Source organism: Zonotrichia albicollis, chromosome 32 (genome assembly GCF_047830755.1).
Source record: "Zonotrichia albicollis isolate bZonAlb1 chromosome 32, bZonAlb1.hap1, whole genome shotgun sequence".
Classification (NCBI taxonomy): Eukaryota; Metazoa; Chordata; class Aves; order Passeriformes; family Passerellidae; genus Zonotrichia; species Zonotrichia albicollis.
Genome location: NC_133850.1, coordinates 549,924 through 575,343, shown reverse-complemented (window position 1 = coordinate 575,343; position 25,420 = coordinate 549,924). Strand labels below are relative to the sequence as shown.

Sequence of the window (25,420 nt, the reverse complement as noted above, 5' to 3'; positions counted from 1 at the left end):
GTCACCCACTCAGGCAGTGATATGGGGGTGTCACACACGTAGGGGTGTCACCCACCATGGTACAGACATGGGGGTGTCACACACGTGGGGGTGACACCAATCCCACTATGGACATGGGGGTGTCACCCATGTGAGGGTGACACCAATCCCAGTATGGACATGGGGGTGTCACCCATGAGGGGGTGTCACCCACCGTGGTACAGACATGGGGGTGTCACACATGTGGGGGTGTCATAAACCCCAGTGGGGACACGGGCGTGTCACCCACATGGGGGTGTCACCCACCCTGCTGCAGCCATTGTCACCCATCCTCATGGTGACAGAGAGGTGTCACCCACCCTGATGGTGACATGGGGGTGCCACCCACCCTGCTGCAGACATTGTCACCCACCCCAATATGAACACAAGGTGTCACCCACCCTGATGGTGACAGAGGGGTGTCACCCACCCCGGCAGTGACACAGAGGTGTCACCCACCCTGCTGCAGCCATTGTCACCCACCCTCATGGTGACAGACAGATGTCACCCACCCCGGCAGTGACACAGCGGTGTCACCCACCCTGCTGCAGCCATTGTCACCCACCCCGGCAGTGACACAGAGGTGTCACCCACCCTGCTGCCGCCATTGTCACCCACCCCGGCAGTGACACTGAGCTGTCCCCCCCAGCCCCGCACCTCGTTCTTCTCCAGGCTGTACTCCTCCATCATCTTGTCCCCCTGCTCCTGGAAGGTGATGATGATCAAGGCCACGAAGATGTTGACGAAGAAGAAGGGGAACACCACGAAGTAGACCACGTAGAAGATGGACATCTCCATGCGGTACCCGGGGCTGGGCCCTTGGTTCTCGTACGTGGCGTCCACCGAGTGCTTGAGCACCCTGGGGGGGGGGGGCACGGGGTTGGGGCTGGGGGCGTCAGAGCCCTGGGGACACTGGGGTGACAGCAGGTGACACTGGGGTGGCACTGGGATTACACCAGGTGGCACTGGGGTGGCACTGGGTAGCCAGGTGACACTGGGATTACACCAGGTGGCACTGGAGTGGCACTGGGACTTAACTGGGGAACATGCTGGGGTGGCACTGGGTACCCAGGTGGCACTGGAGTGGCACTGGGATTACACCAGGTGGCACTGGGGTGACACTGGGGTGGCACTGGGTACCCAGGTGACACTGGGATTACACCAGGTGGCACTGGGGTGGCACTGGGTAGCCAGGTGACAGTGGGGTGGCGCTGGGATTATACCAGGGGATGTGCTGAGGTGGCAGTGGCTGCCCAGGTGGCACTGGGGTGGCACTGGGTACTCAGGTGACACTGGGATTACACCAGGTGGCACTGGGATGGCACTGGGACTATACCAGGTGACACTGGGGAGACACTGGGTACTCAGGTGACACTGGGGTGGCACTGGGATTATACCAGGTGGCACTGGAGTGGCACTGGGTACCCAGGTGACACTGGGATTACACCAGGTGGCACTGGGATGGCACTAGGACTATACCAGGTGACACTGGGGAGACACTGGGTACTCAGGTGACACTGGGGTGGCACTGGGATTATACCAGGTGGCACTGGAGTGGCACTGGGTACCCAGGTGACACTGGGATTACACCAGGTGGCACTGGAGTGGCACTGGGACTTAACTGGGGAACATGCTGGGGTGGCACTGGGTACCCAGGTGACACTGGGGTGACACTGGCCTTACACCTGGTGACACCGGGGTTGGATTTGCAGCTGGGGGGTCCCTCTGTGCCCCCTGACCACCAAAACCCCCCTCAGACACCCCCAAAACCCCCCCAAAGCCCCCCAGACCCTCTCCAGTGCAGACGGTGAAAGGCGTCAGCAGCGCCCAGAGCACCTGGGGGTCCCTCTGCTCCCCTGACCCCCCCAGACCCCCCCAAAACACCCCAAAACCCCTCCCTGACCCCCCCTCCATGCTCACTGCGGCCACCCCTCGCCGGTGGAGACGGTGAAGAGCGTCAGCAGCGCCCAGAGCACGTTGTCGTAGTGGAACTCGTACTTCTTCCACTCGCGCTTCTGCGCCTTCACCTCGTTGTCCTTCTCGTAGACCAGGTACTCCCCCCTGCGGGACGGGGCCAGGGGAGGTGGGCGAGGGTCGTGCGGGGGGCCGGGGGTCCCACCCGGCCGGGCCGTACCTGCAGTCCTTCTCAAACTCCTTGGACTCGTCCGTGCAGTAGAAGAACTTGCCCTTGAAGAGCTGCACGGCCACCACGGCGAAGATGAACATGAAGAGCATGTAGACGATGAGGATGTTGAGCACGTTCTTGAGGGAGTTCACCACGCAGTCGAACACGGCCTACGGAGGACATGTTATATTATATTGTGTTAATTATGTTATGTTATGTTAATTACGTTACATTGTGTTGTATTATATTGAATTAATTATATTACATTGTATTATATTACATTACATTATGTTATGTTACAATACATTATTGTATTACATTACATTACACTACATTATAGTAATATTGGATATATTATATATCATATATATAATACATAATTTATAATTTATTATATATTACATATTATCTATTATATTATATTGTATTATATTATATTATATTATATTATATTATATTATATTATATTATATTGTATTGCATTGCATTGCATTACATTACATTACATTACAATATATATGATATTATATATGATATACGATACATTGTATATTGTATGTGGTATATTGTATCTTATATATTATATATATCATACCTATAATATATATTATACATAACATATATTATATACATTACATACATTACATATAGTATGTTGTATATTGTATATTATATACTATATGTTTATGTTACATGTTACATGTTACATGTTACATATTATATAATCCCCACAAGGAATTTTTTCCAAAACCCCCACCATGACCCCCCCCCTCCCCAAAACCCCCTCCCCGAGCCCACCTTGAGCTTGGGCAGCCTCTTGATGGTCTTGAGGGGCCGCAGCACGCGCAGCACGCGCAGGGACTTGATGGTGTTGATGTCCTTCCCTTTGCTGCTGCCCCTGGGGAGGGGGCAAACGGGGAGGGGGGGTCTCAGACCCCTGGTGTGACCCCCCCCTGGTGCGACCCCTCCCCTCAAAAACCCCGGCAGGACCAGGGGTGGTCCCGTCCCCCCCCCCCCCCTTTCCCTCCCTCCAACTCCCACCCCCCCGCCATGTTTGCCTGAGGAGGTTTTTATTGGGGAGGGGGCTCGGGGGTGGGAATTTGGGGAGGGGGGAGCGAGGCGCGAGCACGAGGAGAGGACGAGGACGGAAGGACGGAAGGACGGACGGACGGACGGACGGACAGACGGACGAAGGTTGAAGGATTTACCGTGAGCTGCTCCTGCGGCGGAGGAGGCGGAGGAAGCGGAGAGACAAGGCACGGTCAGACAGAGCTACTCGGACTTTACTCACAGGATGCTCAGACTTTACTCAGGGGATGCTCAGACTTTACACAGGGGATGCTCAGACACTCAGGGGATGCTCAGACACTCACATGATGCTCAGACACTCACATGATGCTCAGACTCCTCACAGGATGCTCAGACTTTACTCACAGGATGCTCAGACACTCACATGACGCTCAGACTACTCACAGGATGCTCAGACTTTACTCAGGGGATGCTCAGACACTCACATGATGCTCAGACACTCACAGAATGCTCAGACTTTACACAGGGGATGCTCAGACACTCAGGGGATGCTCAGACTTTACTCACAGGATGCTCAGACACTCACATGATGGTCAGACTACTCACAGGATGCTCAGACTTTACTCAGGGGATGCTCAGACACTCAGGGGATGCTCAGACTTTACTCACAGGATGCTCAGACACTCAGGGGATGCTCCGACTTTACTCACAGGATGCTCAGACTTTACTCAAGAGATGTTCAGACACTCAGGGGATGCTCAAACTTTACACACAGGATGGTCAAACTTTACACAGGGGATGCTCAGACTTTACACAGGGGATGGTCAAACTTTACTCACAGGATGCTCGAACTTTACACAGGGGATGTTCAACATTTAGGGCTGTTCAGACACTCAGGGGATGCTCAGCCTTTACTCAGAGGATGCTCAGCCTTTCTTTTAAGGCTGCTCAGACACTGGGGGCATTCTCCCCCTTTACTCAGGGGCTTCTCCCCCTTTACTCACTGGATTCTGACCAGATTCTCCCCTTTTATTCAGGGGATTCTGCCCCTTTACTCAGGGGATTCTCCCCCTTTACTTGGGGGATTCTCACTGGATTCTGCCCCTTTATTCTGGGCATTCTCACCTTCTACTCAGAGGATTCTCACTGGATTCTCCCCCTTTACTCAGAGGATTCTCCCCCTTTACTCAGGAGATTCTCCCCCTTTACTCAGGAGATTCTCCCCCTTTTTTCAGGGGATTCTGCCCCTTTACTCGGGGGATTCTCCCCCTTTACTCGGAGGATTCTCCCCCTTTACTCGGGGGATTCTCACTGGATTCTCCCCCTTTACTCAGAGCATTCTCCCCCTTTACTTGGGGGATTCTCACCAGATTCTCCCCCTTTACTCAGGATTCTCCCCCTTTACTCAGAGGATTCTCCCCCTTTACTCGGGGGATTCTCAGCAGATTCTCCCCCTTTACTCAGAGGATTCTCCCCCTTTACTCAGAGCATTCTCCCCCTTTACTCAGGGGATTCTCCCCCTTTACTCAGAGGATTCTCCCCTTTACTCGGGGGATTCTCACACCCGGACGGGGGCGGGGACAGGACGGACACACGGACGCGGTGACAAACGTCAAAGCGACACCAGAGAGCGCTGGGGGGGGGTCCCTGGGGGGGGGTCCCTGGGGAGGGTCCCTGTGGGAGGCGCCCCCCCCCCCCCATTGGTCACTCACGTGAAGGCGAAGGCCACCAGGGCGCCGCTGACCACGATGAAATCCAGAATGTTCCACAGGTCCCGGAAGTAGGAGCCTTGGTGCAGCACCAGCCCCAGGTCCACCATCTGAGGGGTGGGGGGGGGCAATAAATGGGGAGGGGGGGGGTCAGGGGGGTCCTGAGTGCCCCCCCCCACCCACCCTGCAGACCCCTCCCCACGCTCACCTTGATCACCATCTCGAAGGTGAAGACCCCCGTGAAGACGTAATCGAAGTAACGCAGCACCTGGGGGGGGGGGGGCAAGGTGGGACACCCCCATACCTGAGACCCCCCCCCAAGAGACCCCCCCAGAGACCCCCAGTCTCACACAGAAATTGGGGAGGGGTCTCACGTTGTTGCAGGGTCAGTATTGATTTGGGGAGGGGTCTCTCTGACATTGTTGAGGGGTCAGTATTAGTTAGGGGGGGGTCTCACATTGTTATAGGGTCAGTATTAATTAGGGGAGGGGTCTCAGTATTAATTAGGGGAGGAGTCTCAGTATTAATTAGGGGAGGGGTCTCCTCACATTGTTACAAGGTCGGTATTAATTGGTGGAGGGGTCTCAGTATTAATTAGGGGAGGGGTCTCACGTTGTTGCGGGGGGCATTGGGCTGCACGGGGCTGTTGTTGTTGTGCGGGGGTCAGTAATTAGGGGAGGGGGTGTCCCGTTGTTACTAAGTCAGTATTAATTAGGGGAGGGGTCTCAGTATGAATTAGAGGAGGGGTCTCAGTATTAATTAGGGGAGGGGTCTCACGTTGTTGCGGGGGGCATTGGGCTGCACGGGGTCAGTAATTTGAGGAAGGGTCTCACGTTGTTACGAGGTCAGTATTAATTAGGGGAGGGATCTCAGTATTAATTAGGGGAGGGGTCTCAGTATGAATTAGGGGAGGGGTCTCAGTATTAATTAGGGGAGGGGTCTCACGTTGTTGCGGGGGGCGTTGGGCTGCACGGGGTCCTCGGCCGCCAGCGCGATGCTGCTCATGGCGATCACCATGAGGATGCACATCTCGAAGTAGCGCAGGTTCACGATGTAATGGCACAGCCGCCGGAACCTGGGGGGCGGGGCCAAGGGGTGAGACCCCTCCCCAGGGACCCCCCAGAGCCCCCCAAAACCCCACGACCCCCAGGGACCCCCCCCAAAATCTCCCAAAACCACGGGACCCTCCCAGAGCCCCCTTTCCTGTAGTGGCAAAGCCGCTGGAACCTGCCCGGGGAGGGGGGCACGGGCTGAGACCCCCTTAGGACCCCCCCAGAACCCCCCCCCAGAGCCCCCCTAAGAACCCCAGGAATCCCCAGATCCCCCCAGACCCCCCAGGACCCCCCCAAAAGCCGGGGGGCGCTCATGGGTTGGTGGGGGGCAGGATGAACGTGGAGCTGTAGGGGCACCATGGGTTTGTCTGGAGCCCCCCAAAACCACCCAAATCCCCTCCAGGACCCCCCAAAACTCCCCCAAAACTCTCCCAGGACCCCCAAAACCCTCCTAGAACCCCTCTAGAACCCCCCAAAGCCCCCCAGACCCCCGAGGACCCCCCTCAGGCTCACGGGTTGGTGGTGGGCAGGATGAACATGGAGCTGTAGGGGCACCATGGGCTTCTCTGGAACCCCCAAAACCCCCCAAAACTCCCCCAAACCCCTCCAGGACCACCCCCAGGACCCCCAAAACCTCTCAGGACCCCCCCAGGACCCCCCAAAAGTCCCCGGGACCCCCCAAAAGCCCCGCTGTGCTCACGGGTTGGTGGTGGGCAGGATGAACGTGGAGCAGTAGGGCACCATGGGCTGCTCTGGAACCCCCCAAAACCCCCCAAAACTCCCCCAAATACCCTCCAGGATCCCCCCAGGACCCCCAAAACCTCCCAGGACCCCCCCCAAATGGCCCCAGGACCCCCCAAAAGCCCCCTGGTGCTCACGGGTTGGTGGTGGACAGGATGAACATGGAGCTGTAGGGCACCATGGGCTTGGGGCCGTTCTCGTCCTGCCCCTCGCCTTCCTCCTCCTTCTTCTCCTCCTCCTCCTTGCGGGGCAGCGGCTCGGGGTTGGCGTTCCTGTTCACTGCGGGACGGGGGGGGCAGCGAAATCAGGGACCCCCCCCGGAGCCCCCAAATCCCCCCCAGGAGACCCCAGATCCCCCTGAGACCCCAAATCCCCCTGAGACCCCCAAATCCCCCTGATTCCCTGAATCCCTTAAACCCCCCGGGCTCCCCGCACATCCCAGACACCCCCAGACCCTCCCGGACCCCCCCAGACTTTTCCAGACCCCTCCCTGACCCCCCCAGACCCTCTTGGACCCTCCCAGACCCCTCCAAATCTCAATGGAACCCCCCCCCCCCATCTTGGCCCTCCCAGACGACCCCCACAAATCTCCCCGGCCCCCCCAAATCTCACTGGATCCCCCCCCCAGACCCTCCTGGACCCTCCCAGACCGCCCCAAATCTTACCGGACCCCCCCCTTACCTTGGCCCTCTTGGACCCTCCCGCCCCCCCCCCCCCCCCCAAATCTCACTGGACCCTCCCAAACCACCCCAAACCCCCCTGGACCCTCCCAGGACCCCCTCCTGACACTCCCAGAGCCCCCCAAACCCCCCCAGACCCCCCCCCAAATTCCTCCCAGACCCTCCCAAATCTCACTGGACCCTCCCTGAAAGCCCCCAGACCCCCAAATTCCTCCCAGACCCTCCCAAATCTCACTGGACCCTCCCTGACAGCCCCCAGACCCCCCAAATTCCTCCCAGACCCTCCCAAATCTCACTGGGCCCTCCCTGACAGCCCCCAGACCCCCCAGACCCCCTCCCCGTACCTTGCACCAGGGCGTTGCTGGGGGGCGGCGGGAAGGGGGGGGGGATGTCCACGGCCGTGTGCTCGGGCCGGCCCCCCCCCGCCTTGGCGGGGTTGTTGGGGGGCTTGGGGCCCCCCCCCAGGCTGTTGTCGGGGGCGGGGGGCGCGGGGGGCGGCGGGCAGGGGGTGTGGTTGCCCATGGAGGAGGAGGGGGCCGGGGGCGGCGGCGCGGCGGGGGGGGGGGTCGGCGGTGGTCGTGGCCAGTTTGTTGTTCTTCATGTTGTCGATGTCCTCGGCCACCGGGGGGGGGTCCCCGCGGCGCCCCAAGTCCTGCTGGATGGGCCGCGTGGTGGAGAGCGTGGGGCCCGACGGGGCCGGGGGCGCCTGCGGATCCCTGCGGCCAGAGGAGAACAGGGGAGGGGGCGTCAGAGGGGACCCCCACCCAGAAATCCCCCAGGGGGAGGCGGGAATGGCCGGGCAGTCCCACCCTGGTGGTTCCTGGGGGGCTCTGGGGGGTCCTGGAGTTCTGGGGGGGCTGCGGATCCCTGCATGGAGAGGAGGGGAGGGGGCTTCAGAGGGGACCCCCCACACGGAACCCCCCAATGTTCACCCGGAGATGCTCGGGTCTGTCTGGGCATCCGGAACGATCCCACCCTGGTGGTCCTGGGGGGCTCTGGGATTCTTGAAGGGGTTCTGGGGTGGGGGGGGGGGCTCTGGGGGGTCCTGGGGGGGTTTCTGGAGATGTTCTGGGGGTTCTGAGGTGATCTGGGAAGTTCTGGGGTTTTGGGGAGGGGGCGGATCTGGGGGGTCTTGGAGTTCTTGAGGGGGCTCTGGGGGGTCCTGGGGGGGTTTCTGGAGATATTCTGAGGGTTCTGGGGTGATCTGGGAAGTTCTGGGGTTTTGGGGAGGGGGCGGATCTGGGGGGTCTTGGAGTTCTTGAGGGGGCTCTGGGGGGTCCTGGGGGGGTTTCTGGAGATATTCTGGGGGTTCTGGGGTGATCTGGGAAGTTCTGGGGTTTTGGGGAGGGGGCGGATCTGGGGGGTCTTGGAGTTCTTGAGGGGGCTCTGGGGGGTTCTGGAGCTCTGGGGGGGGGGCTCTAGGGGATTATGGGGGGGCTCTGGGGGGTTCTGAGGTTCTGGGGGGTCTCTGGAGAATCCTGGGGCGTCTCTAGGGAGTTCTGGGGGGCCCTGGGGGTCTCAGGGGGTCCCTCCCGCCCCGCTCACCTCCTCCTGCGGTGCCGCCGCTCCCGCTCGTCCCTCCGGCCCTCTCCGTCGTAGCCCGGGGGAGCCGCCCCGTGCCGGTGCCGCCGCCGCCGCTCGCCGTCTCCGTGGTGCTCCCCGTCCCCGTCCGCCCTCGGCGCTCTGCCCCCGTCCCGGTGCCGCGGCCGCCGCTCGGGGGGGATCCTCCCGCCTTCCTCGCCCTCCTCGGGCGCTCTCCGGTGCCCGCGGTGCCTCCGGTGCTCCCGTTCGGGCGGCGACCCCGCGCGTCCCTCCCGGCTCCGGTGCCGCGCCTTGGGCAGCCGCTCGCCGCCATCCCCGTAGCCGCGCTCCTGGCTCGGCTCCCGCTCCGGTTCGCGGCTGCTGCTGCGGGGCCGGCGGCTGCCGGGGGGCACCGGGGCGGGCTCCGGGGGCCGCGGGCCGTGCTCGGGGTAGCGCTGCTGCCGCCGCAGCTCCTCGGGCCGCAGCGGCCCGAAGCGGGGCTCGGCCAGCGGCGGCTCCCCGGGCCGCGTCTTGTTGGTGTTGTTGTTGCGGTTCTCCTGCGGGTCCACCACCAGCGGCCGGTCCAGGTGCGTCTTCATGTCCGGGCGCAGGTGGCGAGCGTAGGGAACCTTCCAGCGCTCCTCGGGGTCCAGCTCGCTGTACAGCGCCTCGCGGCTCGCCAGCAGGTTCTGCTTGCGCAGCTCGCTCGTGCGCTGCTCCCACACCGACTTGGAGGATTTCTGGTTCTTCTGCTGCTCCTTCCTGCGGGATCGGGGGGTGCCGAGGGGTGGGATTGGGGTTGGGAAGGGTCTGGGGTGGATTTGGGGTGGGGTCTGGGGTGGTGGAGAGCGTGGGGATGGGATGGAGCTGGGGCAGATCCAGGATAGGGCTGGGATGGGGCTGGGATGGTGGAGAGGATGGGGATGGGATGGGATGGGATGGGATGGGATGGGATGGGATGGGATGGGATGGGATGGGATGGGATGGGATGGGATGGGATGGGATGGGATGGGATGGAGCCAGGATGGGGCTGGGGTGGGTCTGGGATGGAGGAGAGGGTGGGGATGGGATGGGATGGAGCCAGCATGGAGCTGGGGCGGGTCTGGGATGGTGGAGAGGGCAGGAATGCGATGGAACCGGGATAGAACCGGGATGGAACTGGGATAGAACCGGGATGGGGCTGGGATGGAGCCGGGGTAGATCCAGGATGGAGCTGGGGCGGGTCTGGGATGGAGGAGAGGGTGGGGATGGGATGGAGCAGAGATCGATCCGCACATGGAGCTGAGATGGATCTGCAGATGGATCTGGGATGGAGCCGAGATCGATCCACACATGGAGCCAGGGAAGGACCCGGGATGGAGCTCAGGATGGAGCCAGGATGGAGCTGGAGATGGAGCTGGGATGGAGCCAGGGATGGAGCTGAGATGGAGCTGAGAAAGAAGCCAGGATGGAGCTGGGGTGGATCTGGGGATGCCACTGAGGAAGGACTCAGGATGGACCCAAACATGGAGCCTGGCCTGGCTCTGGGACGGATTTGGGGATTTTTGAACCTGAGGACAGAGCCCAGGTGGGTCTGGCCTGGCTCTGGGATGGATTTGGGGATTTTTGGACCTGAGGATGGTGCCCAGGTGGGTCTGGCCTGGCTCTGGGATGGATTTGGGGATTTTGGACCCAAGGATGGAGCCCAGGTGGGTCCGGCCTGGCTCTGGGATGGATTTGGGGATTTTTGGGGCCAGGGATGGAGCCCAGGTGGGTCTGGCCTGGCTCTGGGATGGATTTGGGGATTTTTGGACCCAAGGATGGAGCCCAGGTGGGTCTGGCCTGGCCCTGGGATGGATTTGGGGATTTTTGGACCCGAGGACAGAGCCCAGGTGGGTCTGGCCTGGCTCTGGGATGGATTTGGGGATTTTTGGGGCCAGGGATGGAGCCCAGGTGGGTCCAGCCTGGCTCTGGGATGGATTTGGGGATTTTGGGGCCAGGGATGGAGCCCAGGTGGGTCTGGCCTGGCCCTGGGATGGATTTGGGGATTTTTGGACCCGAAGACGGAGCCCAGGTGGGTCCAGCCTGGCTCTGGGACGGATTTGGGGATTTTGGACCCAAACATGGAGCCCAGGTGGGTCTGGCCTGGCTCTGGGATGGATTTGGGGATTTTGGGGCCAGGGATGGAGCCCAGGTGGGTCCAGCCTGGCTCTAGGACAGATTTGGGGATTTTTGGGGCCAGGGATGGAGCCCAGGTGGGTCCGGCCTGGCTCTGGGACGGATTTGGGGATTTTTGGACCCAAACATGGAGCCCAGGTGGGTCCGGCCTGGCCCTGGGATGGATTTGGGGATTTTTGGACCCAAGGATGGAGCCCAGGTGGGTCCGGCCTGGCTCTGGGACGGATTTGGGGATTTTTGGACCCGAGGATGGAGCCCAGGTGGGTCTGGCCTGGCTCTGGGATGGATTTGGGGATTTTTGGACCCAAGGATGGAGCCCAGGTGGGTCCGGCCTGGCTCTGGGATGGATTTGGGGATTTTTGGACCCAAGGATGGAGCCCAGGTGGGTCTGGCCTGGCTCTGGGATGGTTTTGGGGATTTTTGGACCCAAGGATGGAGCCCAGGTGGGTCTGGCCTGGCTCTGGGATGGATTTGGGGATTTTTGGACCCAAGGATGGAGCCCAGGTGGGTCTGGCCTGGCTCTGGGATGCATTTGGGGATTTTGGACCCAAACATGGAGCCCAGGTGGGTCTGGCCTGGCTCTGGGATGGATTTGGGGATTTTTGGACCCGAGGATGGAGCCCAGGTGGGTCTGGCCTGGCTCTGGGATGGATTTGGGGATTTTTGGACCCAAGGACAGGCCCGGGGCGCTCCCGGCGGGCTGGGGACACTCACATGGTCACGGACATGTTGGCTGCGGACAGCGGGCTGACCTCGGCCACCTCCTTGGCCTTCTGCAGCGCCAGCTTCTGGTTGGCGGCTTCCTCCTCCTCCTGCTCATCCTGCACAGCCCCAGCGCCACGTCCAGCCTGGCTCTGAGCCCCCCCAGACCCCCAAAAACACCCCCAGGACCCCCCAAAACCCCCCAAAACCCCCGACCTTGGTGAGCTCCTGCGCGTTGGCCAAGTTGTCCACGGCGATGGCCAAGAAGACGTTCAGGAGCGTGTCTGGCACTCGAGTCAAGGCAAAATGGGGGCCAGGACCCCCCTGCCCTCCCCGAGCCCCCCCAGGACCCCCCCAGGACCCCCGGGATACAATTTCCAAAGAGGGTGAGGACGATGAAGTAGACGGAGAAGACCATGCCGCCCTTGACGCCGCCCTGAGATTTGATGCCGTCGTACATCACCGCGTTCCAATCTTCGCCCGTCAGGATCTGGGGGGGGGGGACAGAGCGGCCCTGGGGGGCAGCGGGGACCCCTCCCCAACCTGGAGAGACCCCCACCCACCTGGAGAGACCCCCGCCCACCCACCTGTCACCTGGGAAAGGGGCGGGGCTTACCTGGAACACCGTCATTATTGCTGCTGGGAAAGTGTCGAAATTGGTGGGAGGGGTCCCGTCGTCAAAATTGAACCTGGGGGGGGGGGGACGGGGAGGGTTTGGGGAGGGGGGGGCAGCGGTGGGAGCCCCACCTGCAGCAGGTGCCCCCCCCCCCCCCGAAAAGCAGGGGGGTACAAGGGGGGCACAGAGACACCCCCCAATGTGGGGGGGGGACATCCCGGGGGTCCCCGTGCCCTGGTTTGGGGAGGGGGTCACTCACTGTCCCCCGAAGAGCTGCATCCCCAAAAGGGCGAAGACGACGATGAAGAGGAAGAGGAGGAAGAGGAGGCTGATGATGGATTTCATGGAGTTGAGCAGGGACACCACCAGGTTCCGCAGGGAAGCCCAGTACCTGCGGGGACAGCGCGGGGCTGTGGGGACACCGGGGACACCGGGGGGACAACGGGGACACCAGGGGGACAACGGGGACACTGGGGACAACAGGGACATGGGGGGACACCGGGGACACTGGGGACATCGGGGACACCGAGGGACACTGAGGGGACACCGGGGGGACACCGGGGACATGGGGGGACATCGGGGACATTGGGGACACAAAGGGACACCAGGAACCTGCAGGGACAGCACGGGGCTGTGGGGACACCGGGGACACCGAGGGGACAACGGGGACACTGGGGACACCAAGGGACAATGGGGACACCGAGGGGACAATGGGGACACTGGGGACAACAGGGGGACACCGGGGACACCGAGGGGACAATGGGGACACTGGGGACATCGGGGACATTGGGGACACAGAGGGACACCGGGAACCTGCGGGGACAGCACAGGGCTGTGGGGACACCAGGGACACCGAGGGGACAACGGGGACACTGGGGACAACGGGGACACTGGGGACAACAGGGGGACACCGGGGACACCGAGGGGACAATGGGGACACTGGGGACATCGGGGGACACCGGGGACACTGAGGGGACACCGGGGGGACATCGGGGACACCAGGGACACGGAGGGGACAACGGGGACATCGGGGACATGGAGATGACACAAAGGGACACCGGGAACCTGCGGGGACAGCACAGGGCTGTGGGGACACCGAGGGACACTGAGGGGACACCAGGGGGACAACAGGGGGACACCGGGGACACCGAGGGGACAATGGGGGACATTGGGGGACAACGGGGACACTGGGGACACAGAGAGACACAGGGAACCTGCGGGGACAGCACGGGGCTGTGGGGACACCAGGGACACCGAGGGGACAACAGGGGGACACCGGGGACACCAAGGGACATGGGGGGACAACGGGGACACCGAGGGGACAATGGGGACACTGAGGACACTGGGGGTACAATGGGGACACCAGGGACATGGGGGGACACAGGGGACATCAGGGACATTGGGGTGACACAAAGGGACACCGGGAACCTGCCGGGACAGCACAGGGCTGTGGGGACACTGGGGACACCGGGGGGACACTGAGGGGACACTGGGGACAACAGGGACATTGGGGACACCGAGGGGACAATGGGGACAACGGGGGGACACTGGGGACACCGAGGGGACAACGGGGACATTGGGGACACAGAGGGACACAGGGAACCTGCGGGGACAGCACGGGGCTGTGGGGACACCGGGGACAACGGGGGGACAACGGGGACACCGAGGGGACACCGGGGACATGGGGGTGACACAAAGGGACACCGGAAACCTGCGGGGACAGCACGGGGCTGTGGGGACACCGGGGACACCGAGGGGGACACTGAGGGGACAATGGGGACACACAAGGGACGTGAGGGGACACCGAGGGGACAATAGGGACACTGGGGACAACGGGGACATGGGGACAACGGGGACACTGGGGACATTGGGGACACCGAGGGGACAATGGGGACACTGGGGACAACAGGGGGACACCGGGGACACCGAGGGGACAACGGGGACATGGGGACATCGGGGACAACGGGGACACCGAGGGGACAAACGGGGACATGGGGGGACAACGGGGACATTGGGGACACAAAGGGACACCAGGAACCTGTGGGGACAGCACGGGGCTGTGGGGACACCGGGGACACCGAGGGGACACTGAGGGGATACTGGGGACATTGGGGGGACACCGGGGACACCGAGGGGACAACGGGGACACTGGGGACATCAGGGACATTGGGGACATGGGGGTGACACAAAGGGACACCGGGAACCTGCGGGGACAGCACAGGGCTGTGGGGACACCGAGGGGACACTGGGGACACCGGGGGGACAACGGGGACATGGGGGGACAACGGGGACACTGGGGACATCAAGGGACAATGGGGACACACGAGGGACGTGAGGGGACACAGGGGGACATGGGGGACCTGCAGGGACAGCCAAGGGCTGTGGGGACACTGGGGACACCAAGGGGACAACGGGGACACTGGGGACATCGGGGACATTGGGGTGACACAGAGGGACACCGGGAACCTGCGGGGACAGCACGGGGCTGTGGGGACACCGGGGACACCGGGGGGACAACGGGGACACTGGGGGGACACCGGGGACACCGGGGGGACAACGGGGACACCGAGGGGACAACGGGGACATGGGGGGACAACGGGGACACTGGGGACAACAGGGGGACACCGGGGACACCGAGGGGACACTGAGGGGACAATGGGGGCAGCGGGAGGACATTGGGGGGACAATGGGGACATGGGGACAACGGGGACATTGGGGACACAGAGGGACACAGGGAACCTGCGGGGACAGCACGGGGCTGTGGGGACACTGGGGACACCGAGGGGACACTGAGGGGACACTGGGGACATTGGGGGGACAACGGGGACACCGAGGGACAACGGGGACACTGGGGACATCGGGGACATGGGGGTGACACAAAGGGACACTGGGAACCTGCGGGGACAGCACGGGCATGTGGGGACACCGGGGACACCGAGGGGACAACGGGGACATGGGGGGACAACGGGGACACCGAGGGGACACCGAGGGACACTGAGGGGACAGCGGGGGGACATTGGGGGGACAGTGAGGCCATCGGGGGGACAATGGGGACACCAGGGACATGGGGGGGATGTGACAGAACATGGGGACACACAGGGGACATGGGTGGACATGGAGGGGACATGGGGGTACATAGGGGGACACTGGGGACATGGGGGGCCATGACGGGACACAGGAGGACACGAGGGGGACACACAGGGGACATTGGGGACACAGAGGGGACACAGAGGGGAACACTGGGAGGGACACGAGAGGGACATGGAAGACATGGGGGGGACACTGGGGGGCACAGGGGACATGAAAGGACATAGGGGACATGAGGGGGACACAGAGGCACACGGAGGGGAGACACGGGGGATGTGGGGGACACAGAGGGGACACAGGGGACACACAGGGGACACACAGGGGACACACAGAGGGGACACGGGGGCCGTCGGGGCTCACTTGGTGACTTTGAAGATGCGCAGTAACCTGAGAGCTCGCAGCACGCTGATCCCAAAGGAAGTTCCCGGCTTCACAACGGCCCAGATCACCTCGAAGATGCTGCCGATGATGACCTGGGGGGCAACGGTGGGACGGGGGATCCCCGGCGCCGCCCGGCGCCCAGATCCCCTCCTGGAGCCCAGATCCCATCCTGGATCCCAAATCCCATCCCAGATCCCAAATCCCAGAGCCCAGATCTCATCCCAGATCCCAAATCCCAGATCCCATCACAGATCTCAAATCCCAAATCTCATCCCGGATCCCAAATCCCAAAGCCCAGAGCCCATCCTGGATCCCATCTCGGATCCCATCCCAGATCCCCTCCCAGATCCCAAATACCAGATCCCATCTGGATCCCATCTCAGATCTCATCCCAGAGCCCAAATTCCAGATCCCAGGTCCCATCCCCGATCCCAAATCTCATCCCGGATCCCAAATCCCCTCCTGGATCCCAAATCCCAGAGCCCAGATCCCAGATCCCATCCTGGATCCCATCTCAGATCCCATCCCAGATCCCATCCTGGATCCCAAATCCCAGAGCCCAAATCCCAAATCCCATCCCAGATCCCCTCCCAGATCCCAAATCCCAGATCCCACCCCATGGATCAGATCCCAGATCCCAGATCTCATCCTGGATCCCATCCCAGATCCCATTCTGGATCTCAAATCTCACCCCATCCCATAGCAGTTCCCAGATCCCAAATCCCATCCCATCACCTCCTGGATCCCGGATCCCATCCTAGATCCCATCCCAGATCCAAATCCAGCTCCCAAATCCCATCCCATCCTGTCCCAGATCCTAAATCCCAGATCCCAAATCCCAGATCCCATTCTTCACATCCCAGATCCCGTGGATCTCAGATCCCATGGACCCCACGGATCCCGTGGATCCCAAATCCCAGTTCCCACGGATCCCAGCTCCCAGATTCAACGGATCCCAAATTCCAGATCCCAAATTTCCGATCCCAGATCCCATCCCATGGATCCCATCCCATCACATCCCAGATCCCATCCCGGATCCCATCCCATAACAGATCCCAGATCCCACCCCATGGATCCCACAGATCCCAAATCCCAGATTCCAGATGTCACGATCCCACAGATCCCACAGATCCCAGATCCCAAATACCAGATCTCCTGGATCCCGGATCCCACAGATCCCATGGATCCCATAGATCCCACCCCCTGGATCCCATAGATCCCATGGATCCCACGGATCCCAAATCCCCAAAATCCCAAAATCCCAAGGATCCCAGACCCCCCTGGCACTCACGGCGCAGTCAAAGCAGTTGAAGGACGAGTGGAAGTAAGGCCGCGTCCCCAGCCCGTACATTTTTATATTGCAAATCCTAAACCCCAAATCCCCCAAATCCCAAACCCCAAATCCAAATCCCATGGATCCCACGGATCCCAAATCCCCAAAATCCCAATCCCAAGGACCCCAGACCCCCCTGGCACTCACGGCGCAGTCGAAGCAGTTGAAGGACGAGTGGAAGTAAGGCCGCGTCCCCAGCCCGTACATTTTTATAAACATTTCGGACATAAAGAGTCCCAAGAAAATGAATTCTGCATAGTCTGGGGGGGGGAAGGGGGGGACACAGCTCAGGGGGGGCCCCTCCGGGACCCCCGGTTCCCCCCATGTCCCCCCCCCATGTCCCCAATGTCCCCCAGGGGTCTCCTGGGCTGGGCAACCCCAGAAATCCCAAAAAAAATCCCAAAAAATGAGGGGGGGTCCCAGGAACCGGAGGGGTTCAGAGGGGTCTGGGGGTCTCAGGGTGGATTTTGGGGGGGTCTTGAGCAGTCTCTGAGGGTCTTGGGGGGAGATTTGAGTTCTCCAGAGGGGGTTTGGGGGTCTCTGAGGAGCTCAGGGGGCTCTGGGGATCTCAGGGGGTCTCTGGGAATTGGGGAGGGTTTTGGGGGTCTCGGGCGGGGTCTCACAACTCACAGGGGAAGTCGGAAAGCCAATCTGGCTGGTCGTAGTGAACGATAGCAACACACAGGGTGTTGGGGGGCTCTGGGGGTCTCAGGGGATTTGGGGAGGATTTGGGGGTCCCAGCGGAATTTGGGGGGGATTTTGGGGGTCCTGTGACTCACAGAGAAGTCGGAAAGCCAATCTGGCTGGTCGTAGTGAACAACAGCAACACACAGGGTGTTGGGGGGCTCTGGGGGGATTTGGGAGCTCTGGGGGGGATTTGGGGGGTCCCAGCAGAATTTGGGGGGGATTTTGGGGGTCTCAGGGGTCTCACAACTCACAGAGAAGTCGGAAAGCCAATCTGGCTGGTCGTAGTGAACGATAGCAACACACAGGGTGTTGGGGGGCACTGGGGGGCTCTGGGGGTCTCAGGGGATTTGGGGGGTCCCAGCGGAATTTGGGGGTGATTTTGGGGGTCCTGGGGGTCTCAGAACTCACAGAGGAAGTCGGAAAGCCAATCTGGCTGGTCGTAGTGAACGACAGCAACCCACAGGGTGTTGGGGGGCACTGAGGATCTCAGGGGGTCTCAGGGGATTTGGGGAGGATTTGGGGGGTCCCAGCAGAATTTGGGGGGGATTTTGGGGGTCTCAGGGGTCTCACAACTCACAGAGGAAGTCGGAAAGCCAATCTGGCTGGTCGTAGTGAACGATAGCAACACACAGGGTGTTGGGGGTCTCAGGGGGTCTCTGGGGGTCTCAGGGGATTTGGGGAGGATTTGGGTGGTCCCAGCAGAATTTGGGGGTGATTTTGGGGGTCCCGGGGGTCCCGTGACTCACAGAGGAAGTTGGAAAGCCAATCTGGCTGGTCGTAGTGAACGATAGCAACACACAGGGTGTTGGGGGGCTCTGAGGATCTCAGGGGGTCTCAGGGGGTTTGGGGAGGATTTGGGGGGTCCCAGTGGAATTTGGGGGGGATTTGGGGGGTCTCAGGGGTCTCACAACTCACAGAGGAAGTCGGAAAGCCAATCTGGCTGGTCGTAGTGAACGATAGCAACACACAGGGTGTTGGGGGGCTCTGGGGGGATTTGGGAGCTCTGGGGGGGATTTGGGGGGTCCCAGCGGAATTTGGGGGGGATTTTGGGGGTCTCACAACTCACAGAGGAAGTCGGAAAGCCAATCTGGCTGGTCGTAGTGAACGATAGCAACACACAGGGTGCTGGGGGGGCTCTGGGGGGATTTGGGAGCTCTGGGGGTCTCAGGGGATTTGGGGGGTCCCAGCAGAATTTGGGGGTGATTTTGGGGGTCCCGGGGGTCCTGTGACTCACAGAGGAAGTCGGAAAGCCAATCTGGCTGGTCGTAGTGAACGATAGCAACACACAGGGTGTTGAGCGCTACCAGACTGAGCACGGTCCAGTAGAAGGCCTGAGTTTTCACCATGCGCCGGATGTGGAAGCGCACGCGCCGCTCCCGCCGCTGCAGGAACGAGGCGTTCTCCAGCTTGGCACTTTTGAGGCTGGCACGGGCGAAGGGGGACCCTGCGGGCACCGCCCGGGGGGTGGGGGTCACCTTGGGGTGTCCCTGTGGCACCTTGGGGTGTCCCCGTGTCAACCTGTGTCACCTGTGTCACCCATCATTCCCCAAAAACCATCCCTGTGTCACCTTGGGGTGTCCCCGTGGCACCTTGGGGTGTCACTGTTCAACCTGTGTCACCCTGTGTCACCCATCATCCCCCAAAAACCATCCCTGTGTCACCTTGGGGTGTCCCCGTGTCACCTTGGGGTGTCCCCGTGGCACCTTGGGGTGTCCCCGTGTCAACCTGTGTCACCCATCATCCCCCAGAAACCATCCCTGTGTCACCTTGGGGTGTCCCCGTGTCACCTTGGGGTGTCCCTGTGTCACCTTGGGGTGTCCCCGTGGCACCTTGGGGTGTGTCTGGGTCAACCTGCGTCACCCACCCACCACCCCAAACCATCCCAGTGCCACCCTGAGATGTCCTTGTGCCACCCAGCACCCCTCAAACCATCCTGCTGTCACCTGTGTCACCCATCATCCCCCTAAAACCATCCCTGTATCATCCACCCACGATCCCAAATCATCCCTGTGTCACCCTCAATGTCCCCACTGTCACCCACCCATGCTGGCAATGTCCCCATGGTGCCACCCTTGATGTCCCCATGGTGTTCCCAGTGTCACCCCGTTGTCACCCACCCATGTTGGCGATGTCCCCCCAATGTCCCCATTGTCACCCACCCATGCTGGCGATGTCCCCATGGTGCCACCCTTGATGTCCCCCATGCTGTCCCCATTGTCACCCCGTTGTCACCCACCCATGTTGGCGATGTCCCCCAGCTGTCCCCCCAACTGTCCCCATGCTGTCCCCAGTGTCACCCACCCATGTTGGCGATGTCCCCATGGTGCCACCCTTGATGTCCCCATGCTGTCCCCAGTGTCACCCCAATGTCACCCACCCATGTTGGCGATGTCCCCATGGTGCCACCCCTATTGTCACCCCACTGTCACCCACCCATGCTGGCGATGTCCCCATGGTGCCACCCCCCAGTGTCCCCCCCGTTGTCACCCACCCATGTTGGCGATGTCCCCCAGCTGTCCCCATGGTGTCCCCAGTGTCACCCACCCATGTTGGCAATGTCCCCATGGTGCCACTCCCCAGTGTCCCCACTGTCACCCACCATGGTGGTATGTCCCCATGGTGCCACCCTTGATGTCCCCGTGCTGTCCCCTCATTGTCACCCCCATTGTCACCCACCCATGTTGGCAATGTCCCCATGGTGCCACCCTTGATGTCCCCATGGTGTCCCCAGTGTCACCCACCCATGTTGGCAATGTCCCCATGGTGCCACCCCCATTGTCACCCCAGTGTCACCCACCCATGTTGGCGATGTCCCCCAGCTGTCCCCATGGTGCCACCCTTGATGTCCCCATGGTGCCACCCCCATTGTCACCCCCATTGTCACCCACCCATGTTGGCGATGTCCCCATGCTGTCCCCATGGTGCCACTCCCCAATGTCCCCATTGTCACCCACCCATGTTGGCGATGTCCCCATGGTGCCACCCCCATTGTCACCCCGTTGTCACCCACCCATGTTGGCGATGTCCCCCAGCTGTCCCCCCAACTGTCCCCATGCTGTCCCCTCATTGTCACCCACCCATGTTGGCGATGTCCCCATGGTGCCACCCTTGATGTCCCCATGCTGTCCCCAGTGTCACCCACCCATGTTGGCGATGTCCCCCAATGTCCCCATGCTGTTCCCATGGTGCCACCCCCCCATTGTCACCCCATTGTCACCCACCCATGTTTGCAATGTCCCCATGCTGTCCCCATTGGTCACCCCGTTGTCACCCACCCATGTTTGCAATGTCCCCCCAATGTCCCCATGCTGTCCCCATTGTCACCCACCCATGCTGGCAATGTCCCCATGGTGCCATCCCCAATGTCCCCACTGTCACCCACCCATGTTTGCAATGTCCCCATGCTGTCCCCATTGTCACCCACCCATGTTGGCGATGCCCCCCATGCTGTCCCCCTCATTGTCACCCACCCATGTTGGCAATGTCCCCATGGTGCCACCCCCACTGTCACCCCGTTGTCACCCACCCATGTTGGCGATGTCCCCCAGCTGTCCCCATGGTGCCACCCCCATTGTCACCCCGTTGTCACCCACCCATGTTGGCGATGTCCCCATGGTGCCACCCTCCAGTGTCCCCCCCGTTGTCACCCACCCATGTTTGCAATGTCCCCATGCTGTCCCCCCCGTTGTCACCCACCCATATTAGCGATGTCCCCATGGTGCCACCCCCACTGTCCCCTCATTGTCACCCACCCATGTTGGCGATGTCCCCCCAATGTCCCCATGCTGTCCCCATTGTCACCCACCCATGTTGGCGATGTTCCCATGGTGCCACTCCCCAATGTCCCCACTGTCACCCACCATGCTGGTATGTCCCCATGGTGCCACCCTTGATGTCCCCATGCTGTCCTCAGTGTCACCCACCCATGCTGGCGACGTCCCCCATGCTGTCCCCATTGTCACCCCGTTGTCACCCACCCATGTTGGCAATGTCCCCATGGTGCCACTCCCCAATGTCCCCACTGTCACCCACCATGCTGGTATGTCCCATGGTGCCACCCTTGATGTCCCCATGCTGTCACCCCGTTGTCACCCACCCATGTTGGCAATGTCCCCATGGTGCCACCCTCCAGTGTCCTCCCCGTTGTCACCCACCCATGTTGGCGATGTCCCCCAGTGTCCCCCAGCTGTCCCCCAGCTGTCCCCCCATTGTCACCCCGATGTCACCCACCCATGTTGGCAATGTTCCCATGGTACCAACCCTTGATGTCCCCATGGTGTCCCTTCATTGTCACCCACCCATGTTGGCAATGTCCCCATGGTGCCACTCCCCAATGTCCCCACTGTCACCCACCCATGTTGGCGATGTCCCCCAGCTGTCCCCATGGTGCCACCCTTGATGTCCCCATGCTGTCCCCTCATTGTCACCCACCCATGTTGGCGATGTCCCCCAGCTGCTCCTCGCCCTCCTCGGGGCTCAGCAGGTCCGTCTTGCTCCTCTTGCTGGTGGCCCTCCGGAGAGCTCCCGCAGGGGGGCACAGGGGGGGGGCGTCACCCGCGGGTCCCGAGGGGTTCCCAGAGGGTCCCAAAGGGGTCCCGGGGGTCCCGAGGGGTCCCAGGGGGTCCCAGGGGGGTCCCAGGGGGTCCCAAAGGGGTCCCAAAGGGGTCCAGGGGGTCCCAGAGGGGTCGCAGGGTGTTCCAGAGGGGTCCCAGGGGCTCCCAAAGGGGTCCCGGGGGGTCCCAAAGAGGTCTCAAAGGGGTCCCAAAGGGGTCCCAGAAGGTCCCAAAAGGGTCCCAGGGGGTCCCGGGGGGTCCCAAAGGGCTCCCCAGGGAGGGGAGGGGGCTGCACTTACCATCGAAGGGGCGCCGGGGCTCGGCCTCGGGCTCGTCCTCGGCCAGGATCACCTCTTCTGAGGGAACGTGGGGGGCTCAGAGGGGGATTTGGGGGGGATTTTGAGGGTCTTTGGGGGGGATTGGAGGGGCATTGGGGAATTTTGGGGGGCTTGGAGGGGGTTTGGGGGGCTCACAGGGGTTTTGAGGGGGATTTTGACGGGCTTTGGAGGGGATTTGGAGAGGTTTTGGGGAACTTTGGGGGTTTTGGGGGGCTCTGGGGGGATTTTGGGGGACTCGGGGGATTTTGGGGGGCTCTGGGGGGATTTTGGGGGGCTCTGGGGGGATTTGGGGATGTTTTGGGAGAATTTGGGGGGCTCAGAGGGATTTTGGGGGGATTTTTTTGAGGGGCTTTGGGGGGGGGGTTTGGAGGAATTTGGGGATGGGCTTTGGAAGGTTTTGAGGGGAATTTGGGGGGCTCTGGGGGGATTTGGAGAGGTTTTGGGGAACTTTGGGGGGATTTTGGGGGGCTCAGGGGGGATTTGGGGATGTTTTGGGAGATTTTGGGGGGCTCTGGGGGGATTTTGGGGGGCTCAGAGGGGATTTTGGGGGGCTCTGGGGGGATTTGGGGATGTTTTGGGAGATTTTGGGGGGCTCAGGGGGGATTTTGGGGGGCTCTGGGGGATTTGGGGGTGTCTTGAGGGGGGTTTTTGGGGGATTTGAGTGAATTGGAGCGTTTGGGGAGGGATTTTGGGGGGATTTTGAGGCATCCCAAGGGATTTCAGGCGGTTTAGGGGGCGCACCAAGTTTTGGGGTGAGTTGATGGACACGGGGGTGTTTTGGGGAGGGGTCTCGGAGGGTTTATTTTTTGGGGGGGTGGTCCCGACCCTCACCCGCCTTGGAGATCCACTCCATGTATCCGTTGAGCTCCCGCTCGATTTGCTGCTGCCGCCGCAGCTTCAGGAACGCCCGGCGGTTCTCCACCCGCTCCCGCTCTTTGGCAAACTCCCTGCGGACCCCTCCCCAAATTCAGCCCAGGTCGGGATGCCCCCCTGAACCCCCCAAATTCCCCTGAGCCCCCCCAAATCCCCCCAGAGCCCCTCAAAATCCCCCAAAGCCCCCCAAAGCCCCCCAGAGTCCGGCGGTTCTCCACCCGCTCCCGCTCTTTGGCAAACTCCCTGCGGACCCCTCCCCAAATTCAGCCCGGGCCGGGACCCCTCTGAACCCCTCAGAACCTCCCAAATTCCCCTGAGCCCCCAAATCCCCGCAGAGCCCCCCAAAGCCCCCCAGAGCCCCCCAGTTCTCCACCCGCTCCCGCTCTTTGGCAAACTCCCTGCGGACCCCTCCCCAAATTCAGCCCAGGTCGGGATGCCCCCCAAAATCCCCTGAGACCCCCAAAACCCCCCCAAATTCCCCAAAGCCCCCCTGAACCCCCCAAATCCCTTCAAAACCCCCCAAAACCACTCTGAGCACCCCAAATCCTCCTCAACCCCCCCCCCAATCCTCACAGAGCCCCCACAAAATCCCCCAAAATCCCGAGACCCCCCCCCAAAATCCCGGGACCCCCCCCCCAAAATCCCGGGACCCCCCCTCGAGGCGCTGACTCGGATAGGACCCCCCAAATCCCCCCCCAAAAGCCCCCAAATTCCTCCAAAACCCCCCCAAATCCCTCTCAAAATCCCTCAAAACCCCCCAGATTCCCCCCCAAATCCTGAGACCCCCTCCCCAAAATCCCAGGACCCCCCCCCCCCCCAAAGCCCCCCGGGACCCCTCCCCAAGGCGCTGACCCGGACAGGACCCCCAGCACGAGGTTGAGCATAAAAAAGGAGCCGATGATGATGAGGGGGATGAAGTAGAGCCAGTTCCAAGTGTTCCCTGAGGCGTCGTTGCTCTGGGGAGGGGGCGACACCGGAAATTGGGGGGTGGTCCCAAAAAAATGAGAGGGTTCAAAAAATTGGGAGGGGTCTCAAAAATTGGGGAGGGGTCCCAAAAATTGGGAGGGGTCTCAAAAATTGAGGAGGGGTCTCAAAAATTGAGGAGGGAGACGGAAATTGGAGGGGGGGCTTCCAAAAATTGGGAGATCCCATAAACCGAGGTGGAGGGGGGGGGGACAGACAGGAAATTGGGGTGATCCCAAAAATTGAGGAGGGGGGGGACAGGAAATGGAGAGGGTCACAAAATTTGGGGGGGGGGTCCCAAAATTGGGGGGGAGGGGGTCACAAAATCTGGGGAGGGGGGGGTCCCATGAATTGGGGGACCCAAAAATTTGGGGGGGGGGGGGGAGGGGTCACAAAAATTGGGGGGTTCCCAAAAATTGGGAGGGGATTCCCCCCGAGCTAGGGGGGACCGGGGGGACACCGGGTATGGAAAGGAGCGCACCGGGAGGCACGGGCAAACACCGGAGCACCGGGCAGGTACCGGATGGACCCCGGGAGGCACCGGACAGGAAAAGGAGCACACCGGGAGCACCGGATGGGAAAAGGAGCACACCGGGAGGCACCGGGGGGACACCGGATGAGCACCGGATGGCACCGGAGAGGTACCAGGTGGCACCGGGAAGCACCGGGAGGCACCGGGCGGACACCGGAGCACACCGGGCAGCACCGGGCGGACACCGGGAGGCACCGGGCGGACACCGGCGCACACCGGGCAGCACCGGGAGGCACCGGGCGGGCACCGGACGGGAAAAGGAGCACAGCGGGAGGCACCGGGCAGCACCGGATGGGCACCGGAGCACACCGGGTGGACACCGG

The 25,420-nt window shown here is 61.7% G+C and overlaps 1 protein-coding gene across 1 annotated transcript in view; it reads right to left on the bottom strand.

Annotated features, from left to right (window-relative positions):
- The window catches only part of CACNA1A (calcium voltage-gated channel subunit alpha1 A), a 74,587-nt gene that overhangs the window by 28,514 nt on the left and 20,653 nt on the right, over nucleotides 1–25,420 (bottom strand). Inside the window, 23 exon segments of the mRNA XM_074530123.1 lie at nucleotides 676–877; nucleotides 1,939–2,079; nucleotides 2,153–2,313; nucleotides 2,942–3,041; nucleotides 4,885–4,991; nucleotides 5,090–5,149; nucleotides 5,827–5,956; nucleotides 6,812–6,953; nucleotides 7,699–7,852; nucleotides 7,854–8,070; nucleotides 8,900–9,637; nucleotides 11,747–11,853; nucleotides 11,951–12,018; nucleotides 12,107–12,224; nucleotides 12,351–12,423; nucleotides 12,610–12,741; nucleotides 15,798–15,910; nucleotides 17,299–17,411; nucleotides 19,073–19,282; nucleotides 22,270–22,359; nucleotides 22,691–22,747; nucleotides 23,561–23,676; nucleotides 24,455–24,632. Coding sequence (XP_074386224.1) covers nucleotides 676–877; nucleotides 1,939–2,079; nucleotides 2,153–2,313; nucleotides 2,942–3,041; nucleotides 4,885–4,991; nucleotides 5,090–5,149; nucleotides 5,827–5,956; nucleotides 6,812–6,953; nucleotides 7,699–7,852; nucleotides 7,854–8,070; nucleotides 8,900–9,637; nucleotides 11,747–11,853; nucleotides 11,951–12,018; nucleotides 12,107–12,224; nucleotides 12,351–12,423; nucleotides 12,610–12,741; nucleotides 15,798–15,910; nucleotides 17,299–17,411; nucleotides 19,073–19,282; nucleotides 22,270–22,359; nucleotides 22,691–22,747; nucleotides 23,561–23,676; nucleotides 24,455–24,632 — 3,527 coding nt within the window.